The 13,793-nt window shown below is 43.3% G+C and overlaps 1 protein-coding gene across 3 annotated transcripts in view; it reads right to left on the bottom strand.

Annotated features, from left to right (window-relative positions):
• Window positions 1–2,808: 2,808 nt before the first annotated feature.
• Window positions 2,809–13,793, bottom strand: part of LOC144178985 (glycoprotein antigen BM86-like) — a 62,334-nt gene continuing 51,349 nt past the window's right edge. For all 3 annotated transcript variants that reach the window (XM_077707135.1, XM_077707136.1, XM_077707138.1), the window contains 2 exons: window positions 10,086–10,112; window positions 2,809–9,538 (listed from right to left, as the gene is read on the bottom strand). In XM_077707135.1, the coding sequence (XP_077563261.1) occupies window positions 9,444–9,538; window positions 10,086–10,112 (122 nt within the window). In that variant the 3' untranslated portion in view covers window positions 2,809–9,443. The remainder of the gene's footprint in view (window positions 9,539–10,085; window positions 10,113–13,793) is intronic.

Below are 13,793 nucleotides of genomic sequence, written 5' to 3'. Positions count from 1 at the left end.
CCATTGAATGAGAATAAAACAGGAAGCCATCGGGCCACTCTACCCGCCGTGATAGCTCAGTGGCTAAGTCGCTGTGCTGCAGAGCTCAAGTTCGCGGGTCAGATCCTGGTTACAGCCTCCATTTTTCACACGGAGGCGTGAAAATACAGCGCCCCTGGGCCGAAATTTCCGTCCGCGTTAAAAATTTTCGTGTGGTCCTACAGCGAATGTTGGCCTCTTAGCCCAGGGACACCCTTCGTACAACTTTTCTAGGACAATCCTAAGCCTTCTCGACCACAAAGAATTCAAAGAATAAGCTTTGCCTTTAAATGTGACAAAAATATTTTATGACAGTAAGAAAGAAAGGTGTGTTCTCTATCTTTCCGGCATAAAATGTTTCAGCCTCGCTCAGGACGTTAGCTTATACATTAAATTTTCTGCGGCCTGCGCACTTTCGGCTAGTCCTAGAAAATTTCGACAATGACTGTACATATACGGATCGTAACACACCGTGTTTTGTTTTCCTACAAGCCACTCTGCTGGCAACGTACACAGATGAATGTTTTTTGTAATAGCATTTTAGCAGATATATGACAAAGCGAGCTTTTTTTCTCTTTCAGTACTTGCGAAAGTACCCACATTAATTGTGGTCTCCCACCACGTTTACTCTTCCTTCTTTTAATAAATAAGTATTCATGGATTTCATTAAACATTTTTCGGTGCATACACATCGCACGTAGTTATTAGTACAGATGGAGGCCCCAAAGTAAAACTGTCGGAGGGACCTCCTGAACGGAAAGCACCCAATTGTGATGAAAACATACGAAGTGAATGAGAACTGAATAAGTAAAATTCGAACATTCTTAAGCGTCATGGTAAGCAAACTACCGTAAGCTCAGATGAAGTTTACGTACGTACATTCCAAACATTTTTCCTTCCCTGTATCTCACGAGCAGCTCGGGGACAACATCTTCGCTCTTCTGTCAAGCTAAAATTTAGGACGCAGTAGTTTGTTGAGGAACGTAAACAAAGTCTACAGAAGTGGCTGAGACTTAGATGCGGTTGAGCGCCGGCTCCTTTGAAGCGCTCCTCCGCTAAATAGCGCGCCTCCAAACTGATCACCTGTGCAATCCCGTTTTTATCGTTAGCAGGCTTAATAATTCCATGTAGTCAAGTACGCGCGCACGGGTGTTCAAACCCTACACTGCATTTCCATGCTAGGACTTATCGCTGTCTTTGAAGATGCCAAGATGCACTTGAGAAGGAATCCGATCCGCTTATATGAAGCTGAATGGTGTACTCGGCTGTGTCCGGCTCTCCACTTTAAGATGAAATGAACCTTGCCTTCATAACTTTCTACTTTCCTGGAACCTTCGCTCTGATGTTTCTACACTACAGCAAGGCCAAGAAATAATAATTATTTGTTTATTGTCAACCAGTTCATACAGAGGTAAAACTGGCCCGCCAGAGATAACAGGTGGGCTCGTTCGGAGTCATCCAGGCCCAGAGGCTACCACTACTGTCAAAGTATTTGTTGGTAATGATAACTGAATACAGAGAAAAAAAAGAAAAAAATAAAAGAAAAAAGAGAAACAACGACAAGCAATAAAAATAACCACGAAAAAAAAAAGACAAATAGGCACACACCAAAATGCAATTGATCAAGATTTCTTATAACTACAGTATTAACTTTTGTCTCATCACCTAGAGATAATAAAACTCAAAGAACTAACCAAACAGTCACCGCGCGCACACACAACTTTACTTCAGCAATATTTTAATGCTGGATGGCAGCACGCAAATGTTTCCGCGTTGTTCAAGAGAACTTTTCGCCAGGGAATTCATTTGAAATTGCACGTACATAATGCGGTATTGCAGCCATTCCATAATGGGTACGGACCCTTGACATCATATAACGATGTATGTGCCCCAAAGGTATACGTTTAACATTGAGAGTTCGGTAATCAATACACCAGAAATATTTTAGTGGGGCGGTTTGTCTAAACAAAATAGAAAATGGCGGTAAGCCACTTGCCTTAAATACGCTGTCCGAATCCGGAACATGTGACTTATGAAGAGCACTCTTAGGTATGCTTTTCAAAATACCGTGAACGATTTTTCCAGGTAGTAAAACAGTAGAAAAGACAGCACATGCCACAACGCCGAACACTTTAAACCAAAGTTTGAGCAAGTAGTTTTTGAACAGAAAAAGGCAGAAATACTTTTAATTTTTTTGAAGATACAGGCAATACGTCTAAGCTTTTTACATATGTGAGTCCTGTGTGTGTTCCACTAACAATCCCCATCAAAATGTGCTCCTAGGTATTCAACAACGCGACACAGAAAATGCGCGTACAGGAACAAGATGCACAATTAGACGTGTGTATCGTAATGAAGCAGTCATTTGGTACTGTTTTCTGTTTATTTCGAAAACAAAGTAGCCGAATTTTTACATAATTGATTGTTTTTAACTTTCCTTTGAACCAATCGGTTACATTTCTATCATCATCCTTAATATTTGGTAGAATGAGTGAATAACCTCAGTTGCCGGATACCATCAGGTAATCGTCAGCGAATTGATAAATTTTTGAAGTTTCTACAAGAGTAGCTAAACCATTAAAACACAAATTAAAAAAGAGAGGGGTCAAGGTAGATCTTTGCAGGCCACCTCTCTTAAAGCTGATACTGTCACTCAGCACTGATCCGAGTGCCCTCTTGAGAACAATCCCGAAGGTAACTTTGAAGAAGAGTAAGAAATGGTTCGCGGACACCGTACGGTATAATTTATTAAAGGGTATATCATTGTTCATTGTAATAAACGCTTTCTTAACAGTAAAAAATAACCCAAACGAAACCTTGCTCTGATCTATGCTGTTATGAAAGGTATCAGATAACTTTTCAAGCAACACCTACGTGCCAGCGCCGGGGATAAAGCCGTATTGGTGCTCACAGAGTAACTCATTTTTCGTTGCAAAGGTAGTCATGACACCCCATGTGTGTTTTTCAAGAATTTTCGATAAACATGATACAGCCGAAATATAGTGGTAGTTTGAAGGGTCCTTTTTTTACAACTTTTATAGATGGGAACCATGCCTGCGCACGTTAGAATGTCTGGCGAAGGGCAGTGTTCTGTTATTTTGTTAATATAAGTATTTTGTTAGTATAACCAAAATAACACCTTCTAAATACCCAATATTTCTGCAGGTACCAACTATGTGTATGCTATCCAGCCCTGATGATTTGTTGCTGCTGATAATGCTGACTGTGCAAAGCATATCAGGCTTTGTCAAGAATGGAATAAATGCCGACAATGACACATTATTGAGTAGTGTATTGAGATTTGCCACTGAACCGGTTCGTTTTGTTCCAAAGAAAAAGTTTTATTGAATTTGTTGGCTTGGTGGGAAGTAGTTGCTCTGTCATGTTTTTTTTTTTTTCTAGACACGCGTTAGTTACCTCGTAACTGTTTTGCTAAGGACGAAGTGTTAGACATATTGCGACAATAAGCTTTGAATTGTTCGGCACAGAATTGCTTATTTGAGAAACGAATCGGCGTGGTCGCTCTTTTTTTTTGCCATACGGAACTCGCCGCGCAGCGCTGCGTTATCACGGGCTCGGCGACACCTTGCCCAAAGCAATGTTTTTTTTTGTCTTTTATAAGCGCCCAGACGTCAGGTGTAAGCCATGAATTCTCAGCCCTCCGTTTTTTTAAATCCTACCATTTTCTTAGACGCCTTTTTCATCTGGCCTAACTTGCGAACGAAATGCAACTGTTGTCAACGTCCAGCCTACTGTGGCCAGCGTCAGCAAAAAAGTACTTACGACGCAAGATTGACAGCGCCTTTCATGTCATGGCACTGGCAGACACTTGTTTAGGGGCAACCCGGCAAGCTTCAACTTAACACTCTGCTAATACTTATTGGAGCTTGAAAAGATTAACAGGATATGGAGAAGACCACGTACAACAGCCATCGTTGACGGGTCAGTAAAAAAAGTGGTGAACTTGTATTTGTTACTACTTTTACAGACACAGTCGAACAGGTCTTTCATTCCTCGCTGCAATTTCTATTGCCTCCAGGTTACTTAGGGCTCCAACTGGAAAGCCACCCCGGGTTGACGGAATGCATTCGTTGGAGTTTTTATATGAAGCTAGAAATTGTAAGCTCGGGACACACGGACTTCAAGACAAAATGTGACATCAACGCCAAAATTTGGGCTCTTTTTACCTGTTGAAAATTGCCACATGTAAAACGTGCGTTAACCAAGCTACAGAGCTTGTTTTTTTTTACAACAGAACGAAGAAAAAAAAGCCTAAAAAATTCCGATTATTTTTGAAATCAAACAGCGGTGCATTGTCCATTGCAGTTTTTGTTGCCAGAACGACCGCCAATAAAATCGAAAATAAGGGCACCTAATAATAAGGGCACCTAATAAGGGCAATAATCGCAACTAATTATCTCTCGAGGAAAACACTGGATTGTTAACCCGAAGAAAGGTTATCCATGATGAGCGCTATTCGTTCAGGTTCATGTGGGCTTGACAGCTGTGCCAACATGCAGCTTTCCCTGACACCGTTTGCGTTCATTGCGCAGGTTCTTGCTACTGCATCATGCCGAATCGAGCCCTTCGATGATTTTTTCATCAACCGGACCGAGCTACGCTCGTTCCCGTTGCATGACGCCGCATCACCGACCCAGCCACCGCCGACAGATGTCCCCAGCTTCGCCCCGCCTGCAGTACTCTTTGGACCACCAGTAGCACCTCCATCAACGACATCAGCAGTTCAACTGGATATAAAAGACCGCGCACCACGGCCGCCACTTCGTGGGCTTGACAGCTGTGCCAACATGCAGCTTTCCCTGACACCGTTTGCGTTCATTGCGCAGGTACGTTCATCTGACTCCCTTTACGCAAAGAAGACTAGCAACCGTTTTTTGGTACAGCTGCCTTGCCCACAGTGTCTTTGGTGTATTCTACTAGATATTTGAAATTGTGCGAACATTGTTCTGAAACTGTTACTGCTCTCAGGTGACATAGAGGTTAACCCCGGCCCCACAACTCGTAACGCAAGCAGCCAATCTGACCCTACAATTCACGCACTTCTAACAAAACTCGATGAAGGCCAGGCTGAAATCCTTTCTGCAATTAAGGCGATAAATGAGCGACTAACCACAACTGAAGAAACAATAAAGGACCTAATAAATCGCATCACAAAGACTGAAGAAACTTGCTCCTCTATTCCGGAAATTCGTACGAGCATAGATGTTCTAACTAAATCAGCAAGCGTTACAGCAAATCACCTCTCCCACGTGGAAGATAGGCTCAATGATGCCGAAGACCGGTCTCGTCGCTGTAACCTCCTCTTTTATGGAATTACCGAAACGCAAGAAGAAACATGGGCAGACAGCGAAAAACTAGTTACCGACATTTGTAGGAACAATCTTAAAATTGACATACAAACAAACGACATCGAAAGAGCACATCGAGTTGGGAAAATTCATCCGGGGAAACTGCGCCCAATAATCGTTAGCTTTGGTCATTTCAAAACAAAAGAATTCGTATTGTCGAATGGTTTCATGCTTAAAGATACGCCGTATAGTGTAGCCCAAGATTATTGCTTTGAAACCCGCGCTATTCAGAGAGAGCTGCTACGTTTTGCGCGTGACCAAGGTGGCCCATTCAAGCTGCGCTACAAAAAGGTAGTTATCGGGAAGAAGTCCTACCACTACGATGCAGCTCGAAAGCAAGTGAAGGAAACGCTCTATCTCTCAAGTGCTGAATAGCGATTCCGCACCCAGTCAGCACTATCTACGGCCGCTTCATCCGCTCTCCACATCCAAAACCATCATTCAAATCATACAACTGACGTCAATTTTTCTATCTTGTACACAAACATAAGAAGTATCATGCCAAAGCAACAGGAAATATGCACCATTATTCAATCGTCTAATTGTGACGTAGTGATGTTAACCGAGACATGGCTTTCACCTTCCATTCAAGACACCGAAGTTCTGCCATTCCTTTCAAATTTCACGTTGCATCGCTGTGACCGTTTATCAAGTCGAGGTGGTGGAGTGTTAATCGCGATAAAAGGCACAATCCGACATTTTAGAGTAGATAGTAATAGTTCCTTGGAAGCCGTCTTCGTGGCTTGCGAAAGTTCCCATGGTCTAATCATACTGGGTGTTTGCTACCGTCCTCCGAAATCAGATCAAAGTTTTAACATAAATTTTAATGACACCCTGGACACTCTACACAAAACGTATCCCCGTGCAAAGTTTATAATTTGCGGGGACTTTAACTACCCAACTATAAACTGGTGCACCTTGTTTCCTCCTTCCTCTGGTGAAGGCAGCATATTCTTGGCCTGTTTGCAAAACTTCCAGCTAACCCAAGTAATTACTCACGCCACAAGAGAAACTTCACACAGTTCTAACATATTAGACCTTATCCTGATGTCCGACCCAAGTAGCCTAGAGTCTGTCCATTACCTAAAAGAAATAAGCGATCACAAAATTATCCTTGCGTCTTTCAGTTTTACTTTTCCACAGGATAAGCCTACTTCAAAACGGTTAAAGCTGTATGACCGTGGTAATTACGAAAGCATTAACACCCATCTCGAACAATTTTACACTGACTACGAACGGGAATTCCACAGCCGCTCGGTTGAAACCAATTGGGAATTGTTAGTCGATAAACTAAACGAATTAACGGAAACTTTCGTACCAAGTATAACTATCAAAAACAAAGTATCGGCCCCGTGGTTCAACAACTCAATAAAAAAACTAATAAATCGGAAAAAGCGCCTGTTTAAATCCGCAAAAACAAAAAACCAGCCATCTCTTTGGAAGGCGTACTCTGAAGCCGTTAAACGCTTTTCGGTTACGATTCAGAGAGTTAAACGAGACTTTTTTTCGACAACGCTTCCCCGCATGCTCAAAAATAACCCTAAAAAAATTTTGGAAAACGATAAACCCAAGTAACACAACGCCAATAGCCATATCAGGTCCCAACGATGAACCTTTAAGCGACGTAGATGCGGCTGATAGCTTAAACCGCGTCTTTTGTGCTGTTTTCACGATTGATCGCAACCCTAACTTAGCTTGTAATACTGATATTGCCATACCAAATCCCATGTCACCAATTGTCATTTCCGCGAACGGAATTATTAACATAATTAACAATATGAAAACTTCATCTGCAAGTGGAAATGACAATATAAACAGCAAAATACTAAAAAACACAAAGCTAATAATTAGTTCCATCCTGGCATTACTCTTCTCTCAGTCACTTTCTTTGGGTGACATTCCGGATGACTGGAAACTGGGTAAAATCACTCCATTATTTCAAAGCGGCAACAGATCGTCGCCATATAACAACAGACCAATATCGCTAACAAGTGTCCCATCCAAAATTATGGAGCATATTTTATTCACCCACATAATCAATCACCTGGAACAGTACAGCTTCATCCACCCTTCACAACATGGTTTCCGGAAAGGCATGTCTTGCGAAACGCAACTTGCCGCCTTCATTCATGATTTACATACAAATCTCGACCGCAATATTCAGACCGATGCAATTTTCCTCGACTTCGAAAAAGCGTTTGACAAAGTTCCACATCACCGCCTAATGACCAAGCTTTCGTTGCTTAACCTTGACCCGTCCGTCTTATCCTGGATTAATAACTTCCTCAGTAATAGAAAACAGCTTGTCATTATAAACAATGCCCGATCTAGAACTTCTTCCGTCCTTTCCGGTGTTCCTCAAGGAACAGTACTTGGTCCCCTACTCTTCTTCATATATATATTAATGACCTTCCACATTGCATTACTAACAAGATCCGTTTATTTGCAGACGACTGCGTTCTTTATGCAACCATCACCACTAAAGCTGATCAATTATCCTTACAAAGAGACCTTAAAGCCGTGCAGCACTGGTGCCAGATGTGGCAGATGTCTTTAAATGTGTCTAAATGTAAATCACTTTCCTTTCATAGACGCACTAACCCATTTTCCCACAACTACTCTCTGGGCGGTTCCTTCCTACAATCCACTAATTGCTACAAATACCTCGGCGTACACATTACAAGCGATCTGTCTTGGTCAGTCCATATTAACCATATCATTTCTGCAGCTAATAGATCCCTAGGGTATTTGCAGCGTACCTTGAAGTTTGCTCCCACCCCTTTGAAAATACAGGCCTTTACCACGTTAACCCGACCAAAACTTGAGTACGCGGCAGCGGTGTGGGACCCACACCAGAATTACCTCATAGAAAACATTGAAGCTATTCAGAGTCGAGCTGCCAGATTCGCATTCTCAGATTATTCATCGTTCACAAGTGTGACAGAATTAAAAAAGCGTGCCGACCTCCCTCCCCTCAGCCACCGTCGAAAAATGTCAAGACTTACCCTGTTCCACAAACTCTATTACGCATCCACACCGAGCATCTACATCACACCACGCCCCCATTCTTCTGATCGTAGTAGCAACTCGAAGCAGGTTCTGTACCCTCGCCCTAAAACCAACACATTCGCACAGTCACTCTTTATTCGAACTGCTAAAGACTGGAATGCTCTACCGGATAACGTTGTTAATACCAAAGATACAGAAACATTCAAAAAGTTACTAACAACCGTTTCCGAGCCCGTGTGACCTATTGCGACTATTGTCTTGTGCTCTTTTTTTTTTTTTTTTCGCCCCAAACCATTTCATATACTGTATGTTGAATTGCAGTACTGATTTCTGTGGTTGGCCTTTTGCTGTTCACTTGTAGTGACTTATACTTTGTGCCATTGCGATTATGTCTCCCCAAACCGTGTAAAGGATCCTGCTGTGTCACACAGCATTCAGAGTGTATTGGCATGCCTGCTGTTCGCTTGCAGTTGCTAATGATGTTTGCCACTGCGATTATATCCCCCCAAACCGTGTAATGAATTCTGCCTGTGTTACGAAAAGTATGCGCACATTTTTGTGTCTTCGTTTACACAGACGTTTGTTTGCTGTTTTCACTGTTTTTTACGCGTCTGCTTTAGTAATACTCAAACATTTGTATCCCCACCCCTCATGTAATGTCCCGTCCAGGGACCCTTGAGGAAATAAAATAAAATAAATAAATAAATGTTCAAGCAAAGGAACGACTACGACCCTTGTTAAAGTTTATGCAACATTATAATTTTTCTTTCGCCCTGTTACTTCGAAAAGTCTTCCACTTCACCCATAACCAAAGATTTATTAATTTATTTTAGGTATGGTGTCTTCCGACTGTGGCCGATTAGTGGATTTTCCTAATTACACTTGCATAGTATTCCCTCGACAGGAGCTGGTATCAGGCAGAACACAACCGCCCACGCATAAATAAAAGGACATAGAGGACAACACACGCCGTTAACACGATGGAAATGTAGCTACTATGCGTCCTAAAACGTGGATGATGAGTGCTTTGTTGCGCGGAAAATCCGGCTAATGGAGAATTTGGAGCAACGTGACGACGCCTCCGTAAAGGAGTAACAATTCCAGGAAGTGTGGCTTGAAAGGCGATGAACCCGCAGATTTTTCTGAAAATAAAAGGATTCATTACTGTAAAATGATTTGCAGATTGAAAGGTGGTACATATAATGAAGTAATTGCAATGAAACTTGTGAACAACATTTCTGCACATGTGAAGCTTCACTTGTGATAAATTTTAATTTATCTTTGTGCACCGAGAGTAAAAATTAATATAACACGGGACACTTGATTTCAGTTTCTGCTACACTAGACCTAGAAGAAGCTCCTTTGTTACCGTTGTTTTTCTCTTTTTTTATTAACCTTGACTCCAGCACTTTTATAACCTTGGGCGAACGTCGCCAGGTGCAGCGGCACCGTGCTGCTTCAGACAAGTACAGATAAATCCAAGCATAGACTGCTCAAAAGGTAGGCGCCAAAAATATGCAAGGCTACCACTCTGCTTGAAATAATTTTAAGTAATTTAATTAAATGACGAGCAAGAGTTTGGTATTAGGGCGCACACGGTTCGATCTGTAAAAGGCAAAAAACATTTTTGCAAGTGTGGTCTTCTCCCACTAGTTGTCCTTAAATTAGTGAAGAGCCCGTGTTACATACCAGGCTCTGCAGTTGTTCCCTTTGAGGCTGTAAAAAACATAAACACAAATTACACAGGAAAACAGGTTCCGAATACTCTATTCCTAAATGTTGAATTAAATGTTTAGTAAAGCTACTTCTTCCAGCTTCTGGTGTGAGTGATATATTGGCAGCTCAACGTTAATGGACGCCACTCCCTGGGTTCCGGCGACCCAAGCGAACACATAAGGAGATTTTTTTACGAAATGCGTGTAATCCACCTAAACAAAATTTCAGAAAAAGCCAAAGTTTGTTGCCGGCCATAAATGCAACGCTGCCAAAGCTATCATATAATGTTCTACATGTCAACTAGGGGAAGTATGCGGCTGCACGTAATTAAAAATACCAGGTGGATTTCACCAGTATTAAGATGATAACTTTGGATATAGCTAGAAATGAATGGAAAAAGTCAATTTGATGCGGCATTCTTATGAAAACTTCATTCAGATTGACTTTCAAGAATTGTACAGTGGAGTTTCCTCGGAAGAGGCCTTAAAGGGACCCAGAAAAGCCTTCTGTAAAAGTTACAAAAGGCCTGTATTGTCACGTAGCACCAATATAGCGATGCAATGCCGTTGGAATTATTGATCTACATTCAGTATTAGCTGCGCCAGAAGCAATTAAATGCACCTCTCCCCACTTGCCGATCGACTCCTCCTCCCTCTCTGCCTCCTTCAAAGCAGCTAGCTACATTCCTCCGCCTAGGATCGCGTCAATCACTGCGGACCCTCCTTTGCCGCCTTTGCCTCGGGATCGCGCAGGAAGGAGGAAGAGCAGCCGGAAGCCAATGGCAGTGACGCCGCCGGCGGCCGACCTTGCCGGCGATTGGGCGAATCAGGGGGCGCCTTCGCCGTTGCGTCAGCAGCGATCGCCGTTGCGTCACCCGCGGTCGCCGTTGCGTCACCCGCGGTCGCCGTTGCGTCACCCGCGGTCGGCTCGCTGCGGCGTCGCGCTCATCGGTTGAGGAAGGCGATCTTCAAAAATTGTTTACAAATTATCTGTACAAAGTATGGGGCTCACACTTGGCTCAAAAATCCCCCGTTATGTGTTCTACCACCTGAATGCATTTGATTGCCACCTTCACAAAGCTTTTCGGGGTCCCTTTAAACAATACGCAACAGAGCTCCAAGACCGCTACAGCTATATAAGGAGAGCAGGTGAGTCTTCTTGGCAGCATAAGCAGATCTCTTTGAATTCTTCCGCAGAATCATTTTTTGGGGCACGCCTGACAGTTACAAAGTAAGCAAGCCCTTTGTTCCTTTGACATAAGTTTACAAAATGCTTTACAAGAAGGCTGGTACCGTATAAACCGGATTATAGGTCGACCCGGTATATAGGTCGACCCCCTACCTTGAGGTGGGAAAAGTTGACAAAAAAATAATTCGGCACAGAAGCGCACTCACAGTGTCTATATTTATTTTCGACGCCCGTCCGTCACTGCCATTAACTATGCCTGCCGAAGTCACTCGTCCGAGCTCTCAGAGTCGTCCGAGGATGACTGCTCCGCACTGTCATCTTCCATGCCATCAGGCGCATTGCTGATGGAGCACTTCCTGAACGCTCGTGTAACCATGTCGTCGGGCAGCGACTGCCCAGAGAAGGACACCCAGCTTGACACGGTCGCAACCGGCCCGTATAGGTCTTTTTGTTGTCGCCGGCTATCCACTCATTGTACAGTTCGCGGAGCCGGTCCGCGCATGGCCTCCGGAGCGATCGTGAGCGAAGTTCCCGGATGAAGTTCCCGGACGAAGTCCGCCACTTTGTTCTCCAACTCGGTGTGCACCGCTTGACGTCAAGGAACGATCGGTTTCGGGGGTTGTACGCGCACAGCTTAGCTTTCTGGCTCCGCCAGTACCGCACACTTTTCTCCGAAACGCCTAACTGGCGTTGCACCGCCATATCGCCATATTTCCATTCTGCTCGGTGACTCAATCGCCGTCAGCTTAAACGCCGCGGTGAACTGGCGTCGACTGCCGCCACTCATCTCGGAACAGAGACGTACAGAAATGTACGCACGCGCGCACGCACAATAGACGAGTAAAAGACGAAAAACTAGAGAAAAGCGAAATCAAATAAAGGCCTGATAGTGCGAGAGAGTAGTCCGACACAAATGGCAATGGCGACGGACTACGCTTGCACATTGTTGCCAGACAACGATTTACATTCTGCCGATGACCGCTATATAAGACGAGGGGTGACTTTTGTGCGGATTTTTTTGGAAAAAAACTCGACCTATATTCCGGTTTATACGGTAGTATCTTCTTCTTCACCTTGATCAAGTCGCTTGTAGCCACAGAGAGGGGAGGGGGGGGGGCGATTGGCCAGGGCTTAAATGGAGGCTATTTTATTGTTTATTCTTTATTAAAAAAAACCTTACAGGCCCCAGGACAGGGCATTGGGTAAGGGGGGAAATCGGGAAAGTAGAGGGCAGATAACATACAGTTTACAGGCAGGGTCAGTGCAACAAAAAATATAAATGAAATCACATATATCGTGGTACAGGGTGAGGTAAATTTGAAGATACACCATTTGCTGACTTGAACATGGCGAAAGAGGGATACATTTTGAACAAATAAAGGACAAGGAAAATATAAATCGCCGTAATACGCAATGCACTCAGAATTCAGGAACATGGTAACATGGTGAAGATAGTGAGGAGCTGACGGCGAAATGTATCGGGATTAGATATGGAGGCTACGCAATCAGGGAGGTCATTCCAAAGACGAACGGCCCGAGGCAGTGGTGATGAATTGAATGCATTAGTTGTACCGTATATGCGCATGAAGCTGAACTGATTATGCAATCTGCGCGAAAAGGAGTGAGGTGTTTGAAGCTGAAGCCGCGTTCCTTTATTAGAGGTAATATATTTCTGGAACAGACAGAGAAGAGCAATATCGCGGCGGTTATCTAACGGCGGCAGTTGAAGGTCTAATTTAATTTGTGTTATGCTTGAGCTGATGTCGTAGTTACGTGATATGAAGCGGGCAGCTCTATTTTGAATCTTTTCTGCCATTATGATTAAGTAGTTTTGATGAGGGGACCAAATCGCTGAGGCGAATTCCAGTATTGGCAGAATAAAGGTAAGGAAGGCTAGTTTTCGAATGTTAGTAGGAGAATTTCGCATGTTGCGGCGTAGGTAGCCCAGTGAACGTGATGCTTTGGCACAGGTAGATACGATGTGTGAGGCCCATGAAAGATTCTCTGTGAGAAGAACGCCAAGGTATTTGTAGGAAGAAGTGTGGGAAAGAATAGTGTTGTTCAAGTAATAGGAAAATTCAGAGTTTACGTAAGTAGCAAAATGGTAAATAACGTAACAAATAACGTAAGTAACCAAATGGTAAATGTTGAAGTAAAGCAAAAAAAAAATAACCGGATTTACTCCGTAGAGGTGGGGAGACGGGATGAAATGATTGTTTCAAATCCCTGAGTTCCATTTCCTTCACTCGTTCTTCGGTTGACTTTGTCGTCCATCTGGGCATAGGTCTTTCGCCGATATCTAAATCGCCGTCCCAATCCATGATACCCCAGCCCCGAAAAGCAAAAAAAAAAAAAAAACTTCCAAAATCACCCAAGAAATAGTGAAAGCAGTCACGCTAAAAGAAAACTCTATTTGTAAATGGATTTGGCTCATTTTTATCCGTACCACGGCAGGGTCTGGCCCATTTTGGATACGGGATGCAGTCTGCGTAC

This window comes from Haemaphysalis longicornis, unplaced genomic scaffold, assembly GCF_048455015.1.
Source record: "Haemaphysalis longicornis isolate Haplotype H1 unplaced genomic scaffold, Haemaphysalis longicornis Haplotype H1 scaffold_4, whole genome shotgun sequence".
Classification (NCBI taxonomy): domain Eukaryota; kingdom Metazoa; phylum Arthropoda; class Arachnida; order Ixodida; family Ixodidae; genus Haemaphysalis; species Haemaphysalis longicornis.
The sequence above is the reverse complement of the archived record's forward strand: the minus strand, read 5'-3'. Positions and strand labels throughout refer to the sequence as shown.